General features: G+C 43.1%; 1 protein-coding gene, 1 long non-coding RNA gene and 1 other non-coding gene across 3 annotated transcripts in view; 2 read left to right on the top strand and 1 right to left on the bottom strand.

Annotated features, from left to right (window-relative positions):
* LOC149994256 (uncharacterized) overlaps positions 1 to 15,538 on the top strand; it is a 105,593-nt gene extending 90,055 nt beyond the window's left edge. Inside the window, exon 4 of the long non-coding RNA XR_016507648.1 lies at positions 15,333 to 15,538. This is a non-coding gene — a long non-coding RNA (uncharacterized LOC149994256). The remainder of the gene's footprint in view (positions 1 to 15,332) is intronic.
* VAT1L (vesicle amine transport 1 like) overlaps positions 1 to 22,754 on the bottom strand; it is a 139,128-nt gene that overhangs the window by 99,712 nt on the left and 16,662 nt on the right. Inside the window, exons 2-3 of the mRNA XM_090259620.1 lie at positions 17,507 to 17,636; positions 13,387 to 13,602 (exon numbers count right to left, since the gene is read on the bottom strand). Coding sequence (XP_090115746.1) covers positions 13,387 to 13,602; positions 17,507 to 17,636 — 346 coding nt within the window. The remainder of the gene's footprint in view (positions 1 to 13,386; positions 13,603 to 17,506; positions 17,637 to 22,754) is intronic.
* On the top strand, positions 14,283 to 14,428 carry LOC149994257 (small nucleolar RNA SNORA15). Its single transcript, XR_016507946.1, has one exon. It is a non-coding gene; the product is annotated as a small nucleolar RNA SNORA15 (small nucleolar RNA).

Raw genomic sequence — 22,754 nt, 5'->3', positions numbered from 1 at the left:
ATATGGCTCTGTTTCAACTGACCCTTAGAAAAGAGCCACCAGCCTGATTTTGAAAGCCCTTGGTAGCTTCTTTGATGAATATAGCCTTGGGTGTCACTGTGGCTTTCAGAAAAAATGAAGTGGAGACTCCTATTTTGAACCACATCCCAACCCCATGCTGAGCTCAGGACAATGGGCTCCAGAGAAACCAGCCCCCAGCTCTTCCAAACACCCAGGAAGTCCTCCCTGCCTTCCTCCCTCCTCCTGAGAACAATGTAGCCCAGCTCGGGAGACAGGCTGGCAGCTTGATGAAACCTTCTGCCAGCTCTCTGTTACACAGGGCACTTCTGTGCACCTGACTCAGTCTGAATGTGGCCTGGACCTCTGTGAGAGAGAGCGGGGCAGTTGTTTACCCCTCCACTGCCCAAGACTAGGCCTGTGGGCTTGATGTGTGTGTGCGACGGCTCAGGAGGAGGGGTACAAATGGGCACGCCTGCCTGCCTCACAGTTACACGCGAGTGTTTAGAAACACTCATGAAAAACATGTTATGGTCGCATAGGAGGGCCTTTGAGTTAATGGTTAACTTCTCACTGGGAAGCTTGCTTCAGGTTTGAGACTGGAGTTACTGTGACCCCGGTTTAACCTGAAGATGGACAAGGAAACAATGACGCAACAACAAGCATGCTTGTGTGATTTGAATTTCTGCCTCCTTAACTCCATGCTGGATACTCTAACAACGTCCTTTCCAATAGTAGAACTTAAAAATAGCTAAGTAGGTATTATATGCCAGACCATGTGCTGACTGCTTGATACATGTTAAATTAGTTTTCTTGTTTTTCAAATGAGAACGACGGTCAGGGTTTGAGCCCACGTCTGCCACGTCCAGAGCCCTCAGCACTACTTGCTGACATGAGTCACCAACCTGGCACGCACAACCGAATGCCTGCTCCAAGCTGAGGAACACAGACGTGAATGCTAGACAGATTTTATGGACACAATATAAAAAATAAAAATGAGCATAAATAGCACCCTTGGTGCCCAAATACTCCCTGTGTGTTTTCTTGTCATTTGACACTGAAGTGTGTAACTGGCACTCGCTAACCACTGACTTCATGCTCCAGCAAGAAGTCAGCCCTGCCACTGGGCAAGCAGCCACGGGAGCTGGGCATCAGAGAAGCTCCAAAGTGGATGAGTTCACAGGTCTGGTATTGAGAGATTTGGAGATAACCATTCATTCCAGTGTGACACAGAACAGGTCCCATTTTATGAAGACTACTTCGCTCACCCTCCTCCGCACACAATAAGCTGGGTTGCACAGCTGCTTTTATTTGCAAATGTAAAAACGCGCACATGTTAATTATTCCGAGGCTGGGTATTACTTGGACATAATCGTAGGCACTGCATGCCGACTCAGAGCTTGCACGAAACTAAGGGTTCTCTCCGCTATCTCCTCAACTGTACAACCACCTCAGGAGGACGATGCTGTGATGCCAGTTGTGCTCACAAGGAAATTAAACAACTTGAAAGATCAGGGGATCACTTTGTAAAGTATATGACTGTCTAAGCACTATGCTCTACATCCGAAACTAATACAAAATAATGTCAAAAGTAAAATATAATTGAAAACAATTTATTTTTAAAAAGCAGCTTGGTTAATCACCAAGTAAGTTGTTGAATCTGGGGTGCAAATACAGGTTGGTCTGACTTCCAAGACTCTAAACTTCTATGCCATAAGAAGCATAAACTACATCTACAAATGCAGAGGATTAAAATGAATGCAAATAAGTTCCTTAAATCTGCTTTTAATGTGCACGACGGAGCAGTGCCACACAATGACAGTGCTGTCGAATTCCTAGTGAGCTTCTGAGTGTCGGGCTCTGTTCTAAGTTCTCTGTGTCTGTGGCTCTCCAACTTGAACATGCATGGGGGTCTCCCGGTGGGATTGTTAAAACTCAGGTTGCTAGCCCACCCCAGAGTTTCTCATTCCATAGTAGGTCTCGGGTGGGGACAGAGTTCCCCGATGATGCTGATGGTCCAGGGACCACACTTTGGAAAACACTGCTCTATACGCATCAAGTCACTGAACACTCACATCAGTATCTGAATCCTCATTATGAAGATGAGAAACTGGGGGTGAGAGATTAAGTAATTTGCCCAAATAAATAATCTTTTATTTGTGTTTCTCTTCTTTAAACTGAGCCCAGATTAACTTTACTTCTCTCTCCAGCAAATCCTGCCATAGGGGATTGAAGCCTAGGGCCCCGCTGAACCAGCTCAGCGCCATATTGAAAAGTTACGTTGGCTGACATCCATCCTGGGGTTGTTAATACTGAGAGGAAACCAAATGGTTGAGTTAGAAACAAGTATTCACCAGTTCCCTTGTCTATCCACTTATTCAACCTCTGGCATTTGTTAGTTTCCTCTGGGCACTCAGCAGAGGTCTAGACAACAGGGAGGATTCTCGGAAGAAGATATGCTTAACCTGAACTAAGTGAGCATAAGGCTGAGAAGCAAGGTCTAAGTGACGGCCATCATTGGGGAATTCAACCAGTGGACCAGGTAGGCAAGCAGGTTTGCATGGGCTACAGATATGATGCCCAGTAATCAAAGCGGTCATCACGGTAATTGCTGTAGGCCAGGATCCCTGCAAAAAAGCTCAGTGGAGATCTGCATGCAGGGTGTTTATTGGAGAGTAATCCTGGGCACAACATCTGCAAAGGAGTGAGGGAAGTAAGACTGGGCAGAGAGAGACGCTGAGCTGGGATTGTTGGAAAAAGGTGCTTAGCTCCTCCCACAAGGAGCTCCAAGCTGGGCTGGCCCTTCGGCATTGTCTCCACTGAGGAAGGGAACTGGGCATTTGTAGTCCTGTGTCCAACATTGATTAGATGTGAGCTACCCCTCGAGTGAGGCAGCGCTTCCCCTGAGGGCAGTTACTGGACAGGGGAACTGCTGTGTGTCATCAGCAGCCAGCAATCCTCGCAGCTAGGACAGATGAATACCTTAGTCCTGAAGGGTGTTCTGCATGGCCCATCCCAGCATCTGCTACAGTTTTATTAGGTAACATTTATTGAGTACTTACTACGTCCAAGCATTGTTTAAATGTTTTACACATATTGATTTATTTGAGACTCTCGAGACTATGAGATAAGTATCGTAACTATGTTAAACATGAGGAAACTCATGTTAACTGCTTCTCTTAACTCCCTAAGAATTTAAACAAGGGGATCATGGTCAGAGCAAAGGGTTGGAGGGGATGCTGGGGAGATGAGTACTAGATAAGGACTTTTCCATCTAGGAGATCGACTGCCAGCCTCACAAGAGATGCTGCTGAGTTTGTCATGGTGAAGTTGTGGGGTGGACACAGAGTAACCAGTGGCCAGGCTGGGGGGCGCCCAGGAGAACAGAGAGGGCTGCTTCTTGCTGTGTATCTCATCTTTCCCTGCTGAACTAATTTTTCATCCTGATAAGGGCAAGCACATTCTGAAAAGCAACTGCAGCCTTTTGGGTGTGTTGCTGGGGAAGTGGATGGGTCCCTGGGGTCATATACCCTCAGCAAAGGCTAGTCCTTTTGTCTAGAGTTCTTGGGGCATGTCTGAGGACTGGAGGCATGGAGCTGTGTTTTCCTTCAAGTCTGATTATGTCCTGTGTGTTTGAGGAAAGTGATACTTGGAGATGGCTTGTGTGACAGCCTTGCTAACACATGAGAATGCTGGGCTGCCAGCTGCCAGGAAGATGCGTGGAGGGAGCGGAGCTGGGCTTTATCTGCCCCTTCCTTGCGCAAAGCTTCTACAATCAGCCACCTGTAGGCTGTCCTATTTACCGCTCTTTTTATTCCCACTATAAATCTATAAATGCCAGAGAATCACTAAGTGTTATTTTCTAATCAGATAATGACGCTAAGAACCTGATGATAACAATAGTAATAATAGCAGTGGACATAGGAGTTTGCTTTGTGCCAGACAGTATGCAAAGCCCATTACATACTCCTCTGTTAAAACGCGCTATAAAAACTATGAGCTCGGTGTTACACCCAATTTTACACATGAAGGAACAAGGCCTGCGGAAGGTAAAACACTTGTTCAGGCTCTCTCACCTGGAAGCGAGAGAACATAAGATGAAAACCAGCTCTGGGTTTCCAGAATCTATCTCTGTAACTTAAATGCTGCCCTTTCTGGCTCCTTTCTTTATCCTTTCTCTTTATTCCTTCATTCCCTCTACAAATATTTTCCAAGTAACGTCAATATGCTGGGCCCTCTGCTCGGCGCTCATGATTCAGGGATAATGAGATCGCACCGTCCCTGTCTTCAAGGACATGGCAGCTTGGGAGTTAATTTCAGCGGGATGGTTAGTGTCAAGGGCAGCTCCAGTGCTGAACATGACAGACTCTATGAGAAGTCTGCTGTGTCAGTGGGAGCTCCTTCCCTTCTCACGAGGACCCCTCAGCTCCCGAGCAACTCCTGCTTGTCCTCATACCCAGGAAGAAAGCCCACCAACTGGCCCCATGCAGTGAACGCTATTCCAGCTCACTGAGTAGGAGCGAGGCTCCTTCCAGCACTGCCTGCCTGTCAGCACAGCCCTGCCTTGAAAACATGGGCTCCATATTCAAAGAGTTCACACACCAGCTCTTCCTCTTCATAGTTGTGTGAGCTGGAGCAAGGTCCTGAACCTCTCTGTGCCTCCCTTTCCTCCATTAAGACAAGGATGTAATGGTATCTACCTCCTAGGCAGGGTATGGAAATCACTAGGCTCAATCTGTTTGATCTCTTAGCCCCTTGTGAACTGATATTTTAATTCAACTCACATGGAATGAATGAATCCTCTCTCAGAGGCCCAATTTCACTTTATCATGTTTATGGTAAAGATTGTTTCTTGGACTCAGTCATGATTTACTCTAAAAAAATTAAAAACACCTAGAATAAAAATGAAGTGAGGTTTTCACAGGCATAAACACAGCTCAGAAGAAGAGTTTTTAGATATAGTTTGTTCTAACCTTAGACACATTACTGACTTATGAGAAGTCTAGGCATTGGCCACCAGCATCAGAGGTTTTCAGCAGCAGGGAAGTGGGCCCTTGCTTCACGACTTGTCTCTGAAGCACTTCTGTCATTTAGGAAGGTGAGGACCTGTTTCTTGGGGTCATCACTTAGAGACAGAGGTATTATCTATTCCAACAAGTCCCCAGGCCACAGTCCTTCCTGCAAGTGTGGGGATACCGTAATACTCATCCCTTTGATTATTCATAAAGGATAAGATAGAGCCACTCTGTCCTCCTTAAGTTTTCAAAGGTTCTGTTTCCTATAGTTGCAGGCCCCTGGGGACTGTGAGGACTTGCTATGGTGAAGTCCCCTTTATCCAGGGGCACAGGGTGGGCCAGCTGAAGAAATGAGGGTGGTGCACACGGTTCTGAGGCCATGGCCGTGGTTTAGTGCTAAGGACACTGGATCAGAAATTCCTGGCACTGGATATTTGGGTTCAAATATGAACCCCTGCTAATTAACATTAAAGCCTTAAAAACAACACTGAACCTCTTAATTAACCTGGGAAATTATAATAGCTGAATTTCACTGGGCGTTTATCATATGCCCAGTATGCTCCAAGTGTGTAAGTACCACCTACGGCTGGCACTAATATCATCCCACTTTGCAGAGAAGGAAATTGAGTCTTAAAGTGGTTGGGAAGGTGGAACTGGGATTATACTCAGAGAGCCTCCCTCTGAACTCACAATCTGATATCTTCACTGCTACGTACCATCCAATAGGGGACGGTTGTTATAAGGACTGAATGAACGATGTTCTCAAAGAGTCTAGTACACAGCGGGTGTCTGACACCAGCTGATGTCCATCTTTGTCTCCTTTCTGCTGTGAGATCTCACGCATGCGCCTGCTAGTGGGGGTGCTAAAGGCTACAGACGGAGCATAGGTGGATGGGAGAGAATGGAAGGGATGCCGGCTGTGGCAGCCACAGGGGCCACAAAGAGGGGATCTCATTCAACTAATAATGCACATCAGATACAGACAAAAATTCTGGAAAGAGTGTGCAGAATGTGGGACGGCATGAGCAAGGGCACCAAAGACTGCTTAATAAGTTGGAATTTACAAGACCGCTAGGAATTTTTCTTTCTGGGATTAATGCAGTACCAGGGCCTTCCTTAGCTCAGCAGACAACTTCTCTAGTGCATGGAAAAATGGCCTGCAACAGATTTTTTATTCTGTTTAATAAATGTTTACTGTATTTATTTTGTGGCAGGAAACAGGCACAAAAAGGGTAAAACCCAGTTGCCCTGATGGAGAACTTGTTGGTCAAAGGAAAGGATAGGATGAGTAAACCAACAATGAATTACAATAATGGTAACAGCTAACAGTTACTTTATGCCTGGTCCTATGTTAAGTGCTTCCTAATCATAAGCTCATTGAACATGCATAGAAACCCTCTGAGGAATAAATGTGTTACCTTTCCCATTACGTGAATGAGGAAACTGAGAAGGGTAGCTTGCTCAAGGGGGTGGGCTTCGGAGGTAGACGGTCTGACTCAGGGCCCTTGCCTTTGCTGTGATGTTACCCTTCAGAGAGCAGAGAAGGTGGGGGGGTGCAGCCTGGAGAGGCGGGAAAACTACATGCCCGTGCATAGAGTAAAGGGAATGCTTGCTGCTGTAACAAGTAACCTGTGGGATGTCGGGAGTTAAAATAACAGGAGTTTCTTTCTTCTTTCTCACAAAGTCTACATGGCAGTGAGGCAGGGATAGGGCAGAGGATGGAAGTGAGGTTGCTGGGGGAGAGGGGGTGCAGGCCCTGCCCTCTTTAACATATGCTTCCCAGGTCAACCTTGACATCTGCCAGGAACCTGGGAAGAGAGAGAGCATGGAGGATCTCATAAGATGGGGCAGGCCTGGAAGTGATACTTTTCACGTGGCTGCTGCCCTGACCCATTGGTGTGAGCTTAGACGCATGACCCCAGGGAGATGGAGGGCAGGGGTGGGGTCAGTGGCCTAAAAAGCAGCCCCTGGCTGGGCAGCCCCCTACCAGCAGCAACTCAAGGTGAGCACAGAGCTTGGGGGCAGTGATCTCAGCCACTACCCTGTGGAAGCTCAGAGAGAGACAGAGACAGAGACAGAGACAGACAGACACAGAGAAAGAGAGACACCAGATGACCAGGGCCACTTGCGCCAAGAAGTTAAGGAGAACTTTATATTGACAACAATGGGAGTCTGTGTCAATGATAAGCAGGGAGTGACAAGAGCAGATTTGCATGTTGGGAAACCACTCTGGCTGTGAGTAAAGAGGTGGTTTAGAGAGGAAAGTGAGGGCAGGAAGCCAGTTAAATGTGTGCAGCAGTAATCTGGATGAGAGATAACCGGGGCCAAAAGTAAAACAACAGTCAATGGGACAGGGAGAGGCAGGAAGATATAAGAAATGTCCTATTATTTGGATCTTCACATGAAAGCCTACCTGACCCCAAACTTCACTTCTCATGAATGCCTACCCCCCCCCCCCACACACACACATCCACTCTTATCAGTTTACCTGCTTATCAGCCTCAGATTGAAGTACAAATGCCACTTCCTTTGGGAAGCCTTCCCTGATTTCACCTCCCACCTCTATCTTGGGTCAGGTTCCTATTAAAAGCACTCATGTCAGCTTGTACCTCCCTTTTATAGCATTTGGCAGTTATTCATGTGAGTATTTGATTTAAATGCCCACCTTACATTTATCAAGCTTCTCATTGAAAGAAAATCTGTCATATTCTGTATTGGATACCTAGTGCCTAATTCAATGTCTTGAAGTGAGTGGATCCTCACAACATGTGTGTTGGAGGAGGGAAAGAATAAAGAAATGAATCATAGGATTTTGAAACTTGTAATACATTTGAAAAGAGCTAACCACAATTCTTGGGTTGCTGGCATTGGTAGCTGGGTAGGTGTTAGTGCCTTTCATGATCAAGGATGGTTTTATCTCAACAAAATATTATCCTATAGTGATTTTTGCATATGGGCATGTCTTTTCTGCTGAAATTGAATAACTAGCCAATATGACCAAATCACACAACACACTGAGTATTCCTACTTACCCTGGCTCTCCCAGTTTAATGTTAAAACAACGTATGGTTAATCAGTCATTCAGGGAGGGCCATCAGCCTATGGGCCCATATATGAGATTGGGGAGCTCCATGGTGCCTGCTTTATAGATTCTGCCCCTCCCTTTTGTGGTTTCTCCTTCCAAGTGATTTAAATGACACTGGGAAATGCCCCATCCATAATGAATAGAAATTAATAATTGAGTTGTTGCTATTTAACTCTGTCTGAAAATTAAGTTCTGCTTTCCTTTCCAAGATCTGTGGCCCAAATCAGACTGCTACTCTCTCTGCTCAGGTAAAAGGACTCTAAATATCCAAAAGCCTCAAATGTCACACACAGATGCAAATAACCACATAGTAACAGTAAAGCTACTCCCCAAAAATCAAATACATCCCCAATCAAGATGCTCAAAACCATACTAGCTTGTGAAATGAGACTGGCAGCAAAACCCTCATCCTGAAATTCCTAACATGAGTCCCACTTGATTGCTTATTTTGTTACTTTTACTTTAAGAGCCTGTAAGCCCATTTTCAACCAGGTTCAAAAGATTTGATTAGGGGCATTACCCTCTCCAACTGTCTGGTTGTGCTATTGTCAGAAGAAAACCGTGCCTTCAAAGATGTGTCGAGACACTTGGGCAATTCCACTGAGAAAGTAGCCTGCTCTGGATCAAATTATTTCCTTTCCCTATACTGTATTAAAGTTTCCTTCACAATTATAGTTTAAGTCTGGAATTTGTCACATTCTATTTGCAAATTCTCTACCCCAGACTTCAATAAAAATCAGACAGAATTCTTGGTGCTATTAGAACTGCACACATACTATTAACTCAATTTAGAAAACTTTATTCTAATTCGGTTTAATCTTCTTGTCACCTCTTGAACATCAAGTTAGAAAAAGTGTGCCGGGCCACAATTTTTTGGCCTTCCAAAATGTCTATAGTTACTTGGATATTCCTCATCACAATGATATTTTCTGATATATCTCCTCATGCAAGGGAAACAAAAGAAAAAAATAAATAAATGGAACTACATCAAACTAAAAAGTTTTTGCACAGCAAAGGAATTATCGACAAAATAAAAAGACAACCCACTGAATGTGAGAACATATTTGCCAATGATACCTGATGAGGGATTAATATCCAAAATTTATAAAGAACTCAACACCAGGAAAACAAACAGTCCAATTTAAAATGGGCAAAGGACATGAATAAACACTTTTCCGAAGAGGACATACAATGGCCAATAGACGTATGAAAAGGTGCTCAATGTCACTAATCATCAGAGAAATGCAAATTAAACCCAGAATGAGATATCACCTCACCCTGTCAGAATGGCCATCATCAACAAATCAACAAACAACAAGTACAGGCGAGGATGTGGAGAAAAGGGGACCCTTGTGCACTATTGGTTGGAATACAGACTGGTGCAGTCATTTTGAAACAAGTATGGAGTTTCCTCAAAAAATTAAAAATGGAACTGCCTTATGACCCAGTGATTCCACTTCTGCAACTGTATCTGAAGAACTCTGAAACATTAATTTGAAAGAATATATGCATCCCCGTATATATTGCAGTGTTATTTACAATAGTCAAGATGTGGAAGCAGCCCAAGTGCCATCACTAAATGAGTAACTAAAAAAGCTGTGGAATATTTCCGCAATGGAATACTACTCAGACATTAAAGAGAAGGAAATCCTACCTTTTGTGACAGCATGGATGGACCTGGGGGGTATTATGTGAAGTGAAATGAGCCAGTCAGAGAAAGACAACTACCATATGATCTCACTTATATACGGAATCTAATGAACAAAATAAACAAAATCGAAACAGACTCATAAATACAGAGAACAGACTGACGGCTGTCAGAGGGGTGTTGAGGGACTGGGTGAAATAGGTGAAGGGATTAAGCAACAACAACAACAACAAACCCACACCTCATGGACACAGACAGCAGCATGGTGATGACCAGAGGGAAATGGGGGTTGGGGGTTGGGGGAAGAAGAGGGTAGAGGGGGGATAAATGGTGATGGAAGGAGACCTGACTTTGGGTGGTGAACACACAGTACAATATACAGATGATGCATTGTAGAGTTGTACACTTGAAACCTATATAATTTTATCAACCAATGGAACCCCAATAAATTCTATTAAAAAAGAAAATCTTCATCTACACTAAAAAATAAAATAAAATATCTACAGTTAGCATTGGGTAGAAGTTAAACTGTATTTGTTAAACACTTGAATAAATGAGGGAATGAATGACCTTGGTTTTCCCAACACTATAGGTTGTAAAATGGATAGAGAATAGGCTTGGGAGCCAGCCAGATTAGGTATGGGTCCTAGTTCTACTAGTTGCTGCATGCTTTTCTTCAGGCCTCTGTGAGCTCTCTCCAGTGAAAAGGAAGGCAGCCCAGGGAAATGTCTGTATTAGTTTTCTTCTGCTGTAACAAATGACCACAGATTAGAGTGGCTCAAAAACAAAAACAAAACCCCACAGATTTATTACAGTTCTGGAGATCAGCAGTCCAAAATGGGTCTCACTAGGCTAAAAATCAAGGGGTTAACAGGGTTGTGTTCCTTCTGAAAGCTCCAGGCAGAGACTATTTCCTTGTCTCTTACAGCATCTAAAGGTTGCCCACATCCCTTGGTTAATGGGGTTTCCTCCGTCTTCAAAGCCAGCAACATAGCATCTTTAAATCTCTTTCTGATCCTCCTCCCTCCCTCGTCCATCATTAAGGACCTCTGTGATTACATTGGGCTCCTCTGGTTAATCCAAGATAATCTCTCCATCTCCAGGTCCTCACCTTAATCACTTCTGCAAAAGCCCTTTGCTATGTACGGCATTGTGCTCACAGGTGCCAGGGATTAGGACATGGATGCCTCTAAAGGGAAGGAGCTTATTATCCTGCCTGCCACAGGAACCACACAGCAGCAGCACTTACCACATTTGTCCAACAGTGATGGGAAGCATATCCATTCCTCTCCAGGGTGACATGCAAAATACATTACAAGTGCCCCCAGGGAGCACCCTCCATATCTAGAGCAGTGACTGGTTGTCTTCTTGGAAGGACTCTAATTCTGCCTGGGTGACTCCCTGGTCTTTCTATTGTGGGGCGGTGGGATGGTCCGGGTTCTCCTCAGGTCTCCTTAGATTTTGTGAGATAGGGTGAGCTCCACCACAGCTTGCTTGAGTGTTCCTATACACATATGTGCACTTGGCCAAAGGGCTTTCCTCTAATGGTAACCTTGAACTCAGTGTTTCACACGACCTATCAGATCTTGGGTGGGAGGGGCACTACTCAAGGAGACCTACTCACCTGAGAAATGGGCAGTCCAACCACACCTTTAAACTGGCCACAGATTAAGCCCAACTACGTCCTTTGGGCTGCAGGATATTTGCTTTCCCTATATTTTGCTTTACTTTGGTGCTATTAGACTGTACTAGAGATACATATTTAAAAGAAGTATCAAGGAAATAATGGCATTTACTGTAACAGTTTTGTTGAGGATGTTTATTACACTTCAACATACACTTATGAGAAATCACTGAGAAATGCTCCCCAGGTCTAACCCAGTACTAGTTATAATTCTCTATAATAACGGGTTTATTTCCATCAAGTGAACTTGAGCTCACATAGCTGTTCATTGTCCCGTTTGTGCACAGTATTAGGAAGCTAAGTACCAAGGCTGTGTACACGCTCAGCAAAGTGTTAGGACATCGTAGCCTGCATTATGTGTACCAGCTATTTTCCTACCCTCGTTGTCCCCTTTCTTCAGTTCCTTCATCTGCTTCACATTTTAGTTCTTGTTGCTGTGATGTCTGTAAGCCCAGAAGAAGGCATAGAAAAAATGTTTATTTCCAGAGATCTTTTTTCTTTTCTGTGAGATACATGCTCCTGACACATTCCTCTTTGTTCCAGAAACAAACTCAAATGAAAAATATAAAAACATGAAACATCATCAGTGCCAGTGTTTAAACACCGACTCTCAGCAGAACTGTGTTTAGCACCATTGTAAATACTCACGCTTATGTTGATAGTATGAAAACAAGTCTCTAACACTTTGTATGCTGAGCACACTAAGATCATAAATGTCAGAATTCTAAATGGCTTGCTTGCTGTTAGCACATTAACTGGCACTAAAATCTATTTCCTTTCTAAGGGATGTTTAGCTTTTATTATATCTTTACTCATGGTCAAAAGACATCAGCAAATTTGCTAAAGTGATTGAAGATATTCCTCTTAAGGCATTCCTAAAGTTTCATCTCTTTGCCTTCCATTTTCTTTTTCTTTTTTTTTTTTTTGTATGTGACCTTCTCAGAAAGGAAAAACAGAAATGTGCTATATACTCTGCAGGGTTTTGATAATTATAGAAAGCCAATATTTTAAAAAAATCAATGTTAGCATGACCTCCAGGGGAACTATCTTCCAGGTAGACCCAAGCATAAGAGTTCACATTTCTGAGTCATTAAATCACAGGGTCACCAACACTGCGAACCCCTCAAACCCTACTAGATGGACCTTCTCCTACTAATCTCTAACCCATAGAGTCCAGAACATAGTATGTGTTCAAGAAACACATGTTGAATTAATGAGTAATACCTCTCACTCTCAAAAAGGCTGGAGTTCTACTCCAACCCCAGCAGACCATGATGAGAACATAGTGTTTGCCATGTGGCAGGCGTGCAATAGGTACTGAGTGACTGTCACTGAGACACATCCGAACCATGGAAGAAATTTCTGCCATCCCTGAATTCAAGAGCAGCAATTTTTAGTTCCAGTACTTCCCCCTTGTCAAAGACACATCTGACAGATGACATTCACATGTGTAACTACCCTCATGGGTGTACTTAGGTTTGTGTGAAATTCCCATTATGCTGGTACAATCTCCATCTCCTTCTCTCCCACTCAAGAAAATACATCAGAACACAAGTGAATAAGGATGTCATTAATATGGGAACAATCTCAAATTCATGGCAAATAATTGAAAAAATAAATATCATCTACTTTTTTGGCATTTCCGGTAATAGTGGGAAGGACGGTGAGGCATCGCACAGTGATTGACAGAAACAGTTCATTGTGATACCAAGACTGAGAGCGCTTCTTCCGGAAACCACCTCTGAGACCCACCGAGTGCTAACGCGCCACGAGGCTGACCCTGTTCACAGCGCAGCCATTTAGGTGACCTCCTCCAGCCGTGTGAGCATCACCAGAATTGGAGAGATCACCCCTACTCACGGAAATAGCTCACAGAGGAATTTCATGGTCACTTGGGCGTCACTCCACTTTTACCATCCTGACCTTGAGGGAGAGGGCACACAAGCAGCGAACTTACCACACCACCACCAGCCGAGTGCACAAGCACAGACATCCCCTCTCGGAGGTTGGCGACTTCGAAGAGCATCATGTAGGCTGTGACGAAGTTCATGGGGAATGCAGCAGCCTCAGAGAAACTCATGTCATCTGGGATCCTGTAGACAAACTCCACTGGCGTGCACACCACCTCTGCCCAGGCATTATAATTGACAAATGCCATGACACGGTCCCCAATCTGGGTACAGGGAAGCACAGGATTAGTGGAGGTTTCTTAACCTTTTTTGAGGGATTTCTCAAATACTCAATAATCTGATGAAATCTATAGATTCTTTCCCAGGAAAAAAAAAAAAAAAAAAAAGCCAAACCCTCAGATATGCGCACCCTTACCTGCCTCCAAATTTCAAGGCACTTTTGGGTGCTCCGAAGCCCATCTATAAAAAATCCCAGGGGCCATGGAAACCAGGCTCTCTACTCCTCTTCTTGAGCATAAATATACAACGTGGAGCATATCACACACTGCGGAGTGTTACAGTCAGAGGCCATTTTGCTGACTAAACTTCTCATCAAATCCCTCTGTTTGGGACCTGAGCCACAGGAAAGCTTAATGGGCAGGGCTGAGAGTAAAATCTAATCTCGTTTGTTCTCCGTCACCCCACATGGAGGCCCTGACAGGCTAGTGCACTGTGGTATTTGCATCAGAGGTATCGATCTGGATGTGAACATGGTGCATCAAAAGAGCCATGCAAATCTAAGTGTGGGAGACTGAAAAAGAGTAACCAGGCTTAGCGCCAAATAGGAATATGCCACCAGTTGTGAGAACGACTACCACTTACTGGACAGGTATTATGTGGTAGGCATTGTGCTAAGAATATCACGTGTTTGAACTCATGTATTCTGTACCAAACCCCTATAAAGGCAGGGCTGAATACTGTCTTTTACCTATCAGCAGTGTACATAGCCAGACACCATGCCCCCCCAAAAAGAGCAGTCTTTCCTTTAAAGTGGTTATGATGGTATGCTAATATTTTCATAGCATACTGTCACTAAAGAAAAATACAAATAAGGGAACTAATACTGATGGCTTGTAGGAGCTGCAAAGTGCTAGTTAAATTGGATCATTCTGCAGTATTCAAACTGCTTTAGTTATAATAAATTCTCAATAAATTAATGGCTTTCATATGTTTTTTAATATACACACACTATCTACATAGTTTATAATTGATTCTACTGTTTTAATTTCTTTGTAGCTTAACATTTCTCTTCTACCTACCCAACAAACAACAACAAAAGCCTCCTATGAGATGGGTTCTGAAGGAATCCCATATTACAGATGAATGATTGTAGATTTTACAGACATTTAAATTGATGTAAAGAGAGATAGAAGCATATGTACAAAGTCATGTAGCCAGAGAGCAGGTGGCTCAGAACTGGAATCTAGGCAAGCTGGCTCCAGATAAAATAATTAATAATTACACCTGAGACAGGTGCTACAAAGAAGACATAAAGTTATTTAAGGGTGTACAACAGGAGACCCATCTAAGTCTGGGAATGTTTAACTCTTTAAGCCTCAGTTTTTTCATCTCTAAAATGGGTATACTACTAGAAAGGGTCCTTATGAAGATTAAATAACATAATACGCTTGCAGTGCACTTGGCAGTATGTATGTGCAGTGAGAAAAGCGCAATCAATGTAAACTCCGAAAAGGAACAGATTGGTTCCTGATCTCATGGAATTCACAGTTTAACCATCAAAAGCTACATACAGACCCATTATACTTTATGCAGCAGACAATAGCTGTCTAATGAAGAAACTGATGGAGTGGAGGAGTCGTCTCATTGGCAGTGAGGGTGTTAATTTCTGGAAGTGTTGACTATCCAATGATAACTGTCAGGAATATCATCTGAAATGCAACAGCTTAGACCAGAGGATCTCTGTGGTCTAACCCTGGCATTCTCTTTTACACAGAATCATGAAAACCCAAAGATACAGACTCAGTACCCTGGAGTAGTGGATGGCCTCCAATGTCAACACAGAGTGTGATGAAGAGTATTTCAGCCACTTTGACAGTGAGGGTCACAGCCATCACAGCCGGGCTGACTCCCCCCTCTTTTCCATCTCATCATCAAAATGGCAGAGTTGGCAAAGCTATCAAACCAGCACAAGTCCCAGAGTCTAGGGGTAGGCAACTTAAAAAAAAGATCCAATTTACTTCGTTGTTTGATTTTCTTAAGAAAAAATAAAATTAGTCCTGGGCAACTGAGACTAAATTATTCCTGTACTTCTGGGCCTCTGCTGGCAACTTTTCAAGCCTCTCTTGCAATTGATCAACCAAGAGAGCTATCCAGTGTACTGCTGCATGGGATTCCATCTCTCATGTGAGTGAAAATGTTAAGTCAAAAGTATGGAGGGAATACTAGTAATGGTTTTCTCCCAAATCACACCCTGACTGGAAACCTATTGGTGGCATCTTTTATTTGTGCAGCTGAGAGTCACTGGAGGGAAGTGGGGGTAAAGTCTAGGATTGACAATAGGCAAGCCAGAGCTAACTAGCAGAAGAAAGGTCATATATAGGGGAATATATATGCAGAGTACATCCGCCCTCTAAACCAAAAGCCAACAACATCCCTATCTACTGCTATATCCTAAAATAATGGGTTATTTAGCCACTGCTCAAAATCAATAGAGTTAGTAGTATGATGATTTCTTTTGGGACTGTGGGAAAGAGTGAAGAGCAGACAACATTTCTTATGTGCAGCACTTTCAGGGAGAGGTGCTGCTGCCGCTGGTTTTATTGCTAACTTGGGGGCAGAAAGTGGGAATTCATATAAAAGAAAAGAAAAGGCACATTTACTTCTTGCTCAACATTTGTTCTGCAATATTATCTGAAAACCATTGACAAAAAGACTAATGGGCGAGAACAGATTTCCAGACATGCATCGTAATGAATTGGGAGCATATTGATATTTTCAGAATATACTGAGGCTCAGATGCACTGAGACTGAGCAGCAAGCTCAAATTCAAATCCAAGGGTGCTTTAGCATTTCATGCCATAGGATTTTTCTTCCTGCACTTAGTATTGCAGGATTTGTGGGTTGGTAGCAAGGGCAAAGATCATGGAATAGTGAAAAGGCCTGGCGACGTTGAGTAGTAGTAGGTTCAACTACTACTTAAACACTTTTTGGACCTCACAGCAAATCACTGAACCCTTCTGAACCTCACCTCTAAGGTTACAGTAACAATCTTTACCTCAAAAAATTGTGGTGAGGCTGAAAAAGAAAACTTGCCCTTATTTCTGGTTATACTGGATTCTCAAATATTAGCTCCATTCATGTCTCCCCGGGGAAGCACTTAGTTGTAAGTGAGAGCTCTAATACCTAATTTCCATTGGTTTTCTGACTCCCAACTACTGCAAGTTTGTGTGATTGGTCTGCCTACAGTTTTTCAGTTTTTATAGACTGGATTAAATTTTATTTGTATTATAATGGTAGGAAGGGTTCTATATTTTTTCACCATTTAAATGTTTTTAGTATGAAGAATTTATAACATTGTACAAAAGTAGTCAGAATAATAATCCTTTTTATCCATTGTCCTACTCCTAAATTCATCAACTCATGGCCAATTCTGTCCCACTGTCAGATACTGCTACCCTGTGGCTTTAAAATTTCACCCCAAAATGCTGTTTATAAAGGATCACTTAAATGCATCAGGTAAGTAGATATTTAAAGGAAGCAAATTATAAAAATATAGAGGCTGTTTCTCCCCAACTTTTGTGTTTTGTAATTGCTTTTTAAGCCAGAGGTGATGGGAAAGTGGGAATCATGGGTGGGACGGGGGGATATGCACACTTAATCAATCCAAGGCCAAACACTCATATTTAACAGCTATGTAACATGAATAAAGGGAATGAAAGATTTCTGCTGGCCACCAGACTGTTGCCAGGAGCACCAAGATGGTACATGAAACTTGCATGGAATGTTGGGAACGTCCTATCATTTATAAATATTGTTAATAAAACCAAACAATAAGACAGCAATAACAGTACACATTAGAGATTATGTCAAGCACTTTTGCATAATCTTTTATTATCTCAATGGATTACAGATTAATATTACTCTTTCAGTCGAAAGTCAAAACATTACCTCGTATCCTTTCACGCTGTCCCCCAGAGCTTCAACGATCCCCGAGCACTCAAAGCCTGGCACCAGGGGAGTCTTGGGAGGGTTGTCGATATTCCCTTGTCGCACCATCAAGTCAATGAAGTTTAAACCACTGTGATCAGCAAGTGTGAAAAGAGAGAATTCAAAATGAGAACCCTGAGCAAGCCCTCGTCTGGCTTGTCTTCTCTTTCCTTCCCTACCCCTCCCTTTCTCCCCCACTCCATTCCTCTCTCCCGTTCTTCCTATTTTTTTCTTCCTGGAGAAGTTTGCCTAATAGTAACATCACTTAGCTCAATGTTACCAATAAAGCAAAACTCAATGGTCTCTATAGACAGGTAAAATTGCTGTTGCACAGTTTACACTCTTAATTCAAAAGCTAGCCCTCTCGCCCTCCCTCAGAGCCTGCTTACTCTCACTTTAAAAACACATACTGACTAGGCTGGTCAGTAGCCATTCCAGCACTTAATCGTGGGTAGAGCTCACACTAGGGAGAAGCTGTAAGAAGACTCATGGAAAGCAGCCAGACACAATGGCCATCAGTCAACTTATGAGAGAGAGAAAAAAAGAAAAAGACCTAATATAAAAGGTCTCTAAAGAAGCGTCACGCCTCAGCCATCACACAAACGTACATCAGCACCATGCCAGTAACAGCTCCTGAATGAAGGAATATTCCTGAATATTCAAAAATTATGTGCTGCCAGTTTGCATACTAACTCCTTTCCAAAAGCAGCCAAGGGATGCTCAGAAAATGGACACATTTCTGAAACTTGTGCATAGACTTCCAGAGGTCAAACTTTGAAGGTTAATAGTCATTAGGGTCATTTATTAATCAAGTTTTCTCCAATAACATGACCAGTTTCTAAAGAGCTCGGGGAGCCCTGGGCACAAATCCCAATTCTATCACTTCTACCCGTGTAACCTTGGGTAAATTACTTAACCTCTTTAAGCCTCAATTTCCTCATATGTAAAACAGAGGTGACGATAGTACCTGCCTCATGGGCTTTGGGGGAAAATTAATAAGGGTTAAGCCACACACACAGTAAGTGTTCAATAAATGTTAGCCTTTAAATTTGCAGCCTCCGTTAAAAATGCAGCGGTATGAAACACAGTTTAGGAAGACTCCGCTAAACAAGAGTTAAAAATAGTTTCAGAGCTGAAATGGGAGAACGTCAGCTGTCTAGAAGCTTCACTTCTGTGAAGTAGCCTGTTGTCCAACATGACCTCATAAATAAAGGAATACCAATAAAAGGAACCTCTGTATCCCAAATCAAACTCTTAGCTCACTGTGTTTTCCTTTGCATGTAAACCTGTGCCTTCCCAAGACCCTGATGGAGAAATGCCGGAACGAGTTTCATGACAGCTCCGTGAACATGCCAGCACCCCAGAGAAGGCACGTCCCAGCCACTCATTACACTGTTGTCCAGGGCTGCTATAGATCCATCCAGCATGGAGCAGGGATGGTGGGGGTAAACTGAGGGCCCGCTACCCAATTCCAGTGAGAAGGACTGAGGCCGACTTTCTAAAATCCTGCGCACCCCATTTCCCCAGTGAGGTATGCAGTGTTTCCATCAGGGCCGTGGAGAATGCCGTCCAACCTCAGGGAAAATCAAGGGAAGCAGCTGTATCCTGGGGCCAAGGAACAAGTCAGTGTTGTTTATCTCCGCACCAAGGAGAGGCGAACGATCGCTAAAGGAGAGCCTTTCAGTGTTACCCCAGACCTGCTTCAAGGCGCCTGCCCACACACCTTCTCCGGATTTGGACATAGCAAGTATTTGCTGAGAGTCCAGCTTATGGCAGGAACTGTGCAAAGTGCTTTGCTTTTGTTATTTAAAACTCAACAATACTCCTTTGGGGTATGAACTATCATACCTGTTTTTCAGATGAGGAGCCTGCGACTCAGCAAGATTAAGTAACTTGCCTAAGGTCACATCTTTAGCAACTGTCGTAGTCAGGATAAGAGTTCAAGCAAATTCTAGAACCCAAGCCATTACATGCAACATAGACTTCCTTAGGGGAACTCTACCTGCTGTCCTTGCTGAAGAAGTATGCCCAAGGCACCACGTTTATAACTTCTTCTCTTTGACAGCTGATTATACCAGCGGTATAATCATCAATGGCCTGATGTTGGAGGGGTAGCCATTCATAATCTAACCCATTCCCTTGCAGGAAATAAAGGAGCTGGCCCAAGAGCCGAATGTTTGCTCACAAGCCATGAATTGGGAAACATGCAACGAGTGAACAACTTAGTATTAGAGAGGATGCTGAAAAATAAAACAGAGCTTAAGAGACTGGTTGACCTGTGTTTTGGGGAAGCATAAGTGCAAAAACCAGTAGGTTGGGGAATTACATGAAAAGAAAAAATGTGAAGAGCAGAAGTCGACCAACAGCCTACACCAGGGTCAGGCTTTACAAACTTCACTGCTGTTACCAAGACTGGGAAGGGCCAGTTTCTACACATGCCAAGGCCCAGCCCCAGGGTGCCTCCTGCTCTCTGATTTCCATGTGTGTGGTCTCTGTCTCATAAAACCAAACGATATAAGCTAAAACAAATACCATAATCAATAACCCTAAATCTTACCCACTAGACTGACATTATTGACCTTATTCTGTTTTCAGACAAAACCAGTGGCAGTGTTTAGAGATAAATTATTTGCCCAAGGCCACACAGTGAATTGTGAAGCCATGGAACCTAACTTGGGTCCATCGACAATTTTTCTGTTCCACCACAACAGGAAAAAAACAGAGGCGGATCAAGCTATACGTGTTCATAATTATAGTTTCCAGTATTCTCTAAGATAATTCAGTTTTCACCTGGAAATTTTTGGGGGGTGGCAAATGACTATGCCTGATGATTCAGGCCCACATAGGGGGTGATAGAAAGATGTCTCTCTCAGCTAATTTCCATGTGGCTCTTAAACATTTGCGATCACTGCAAAAACAAATTTTGCTAGAAAGTGCTTGATATAATGTTCTGTTAGGTAATCCTATTTTTTTCAAACATTGGTATAATTTTACTAAGACTTTTATTTTTTTTCTTCCTATACTGAATTATTAGTTAAGGGCTAGGCTTAAACAATTATTAAGACATAGATTTTTGAGGGATGGAGGCAGAGGTTTGAAATAGGGACCCTGAACAACTCAAATCACAGGATGAAGGATAGAAGATACAGGGAAATGTGGAGTTAAATAATAACACTCTTACATTTGCATAACATGGTGTAGTCTGCAGTTTGCTTGCAAACACACCTCATTAAGTCTTGTAACAATCCCAGAAAGACAAGAAGTACAGCTATTATTATTCCTATTAAATAGATATGAACATTCAGATCAGATAAGAAAACTGACTTGTTAAAGTCAACACAGTTAGTACCTGGCAGATCTGAGACTTGAATTAAGGTCTTCAAACTCCTTGCTCATTGTATATCCCATGATATAACGACTCAAATACAAGTAAACTAAATATTAATGAAATCAATATTTTCAAGATTCAGGAGCATCTTGAAGACACGGGGAAATGGTGAAAGGAAACAGAGGCAGGGTGCCTGGGCTCCAGCCCCGACACGGCTGTCGTGAGCTGTGGGACCTTGGCTGGCTCTCAGAAGCCCTCCCAGCTCTTGTCCTCGGGTCCCCTGATGATCTTTCTCCTATGGGCTCTACTCAAGCTTAGGTAGAGTGGGGGAGATGCTTGGTGGTCTTGGTAAAAGACACTAACTTGGGACACTTCTATCTAGAAGCTAAAGTAAGGCAAGGTAGCCTTGGCCTCAGTATTTTCTGTTGTCTATTAAGTGATGGATGTCAACACTGTAATGTCTCAGGGTTGTTTCTGTCTTCAGTTTGTGTTCCACTGGAGTCTGCTACTGCTCTGGTAGACTTATTCTGCTAGAGTCTGCTAGAGTTACCGTCTCCCATGATGATGATGTGACATGTTAGGTATAAGGTGTGAACCATTTTTATTTTCTGCAAGAGGAAGGTGAGGCCTGGGGAAGGTAAAGTGCCTTATGTAAGTGGTTACCAGACCTGGGATACAAGCCCTTTTCATATGACTTCAAGCTTGAATTTTTGATGGCTAAGCTGTCATTCTGTTATCCATGGTAGGCTGTTGTGTATCCTCCCCAAAGTTGTGGTTTGAAATCTGTCAATTTCTTTTGGATATGCTAGTACTAGTAAAGAAAACACAAATGATTTCTTAAAAGATACCACTAAGTGGTTGACAGAAGAATCGGCCCAGCAAGAATTCATTAATTTTTCAATTTAGATGAAATTTACCCAAGTAGATATGGACAGAGTCCCTTGCCTTTCTAACAATTTGCATTTCTAACAGTTTTCCAAGTGATACTGCTGGTGGTGGTCTGGGGACCACACTTAGAAAATCGCTGCTGTAACATTTCTTTTTAAGCTATTTCAAGTTCTTGTTGGAATGAGGCAAAGTAAAACAGTAATAGACAATTATTAAATAGATAAGAAAATGAAAAGATCTCTCACGTCCTCTAGGGCAGCTGAATCTTTTTGATGATATTTGTACTTGTTAAATGTGCTCTTATTAGGTTAAGTTCATTACTTCAATTTGCCTGGCTCTTTCTTGAATCCTAAATTCTTTCATACTTGGCTCTTCCTACTGGATTTGGATCCTTTGAAATGTGGTTATCAGGCCATTGACATCTATGTCTAAATTGCTGATAGAAGTATGGGATGGGCTGTCACGTTCCTGGTTACTGAGGGTGTTTGTGAAAACCATGAAGATGTCGCGTAGGGAATTTAAAACACAGGACCAGCTAACAGGTTTTAAGTTTCTTCAAATCATGAGCTCTTATGGTTCTGTGAACTAGCTCTAAGACACTATGAATTTGTGTATAACAAGTACTCTGTAAGACCCCGGGGCCTCACTCTTTGTGGGGGATGGCAGTTAGTTCCCCTCCCCCAACAGCAGTAATTGCTGACCACGTGATGCAGCCTGACGGAGCCTCTACTACAGTCAGTTTTCTGGATGCATGTCTGGATCATTATGGTGTTTATTTTGTCCTTATTTTTTCCTAAGTGTGCACATCCTGGCCCCAACTCTGAGAGTCTTTTTAGCCCAGGCACACACTTTCATGTGCCATTAGGATCGAGAAAAACTTCTTTAGTGGCCCACTGTCAGCTGTGCACATGAAGAAGGATGTCCAGAAAGACATGAGCCATTTCTCACATAGGGCTTTGTGGGTGTGTGAGGGGCCCCTGGAAGCCAGCAGAT

This window comes from Furipterus horrens, unplaced genomic scaffold (assembly GCF_987537825.1).
Source record: "Furipterus horrens unplaced genomic scaffold, mFurHor1.1.pri manual_scaffold_13, whole genome shotgun sequence".
Taxonomy (NCBI): domain Eukaryota; kingdom Metazoa; phylum Chordata; class Mammalia; order Chiroptera; family Furipteridae; genus Furipterus; species Furipterus horrens.
This window is presented reverse-complemented; position numbering and strand designations above follow the sequence as displayed.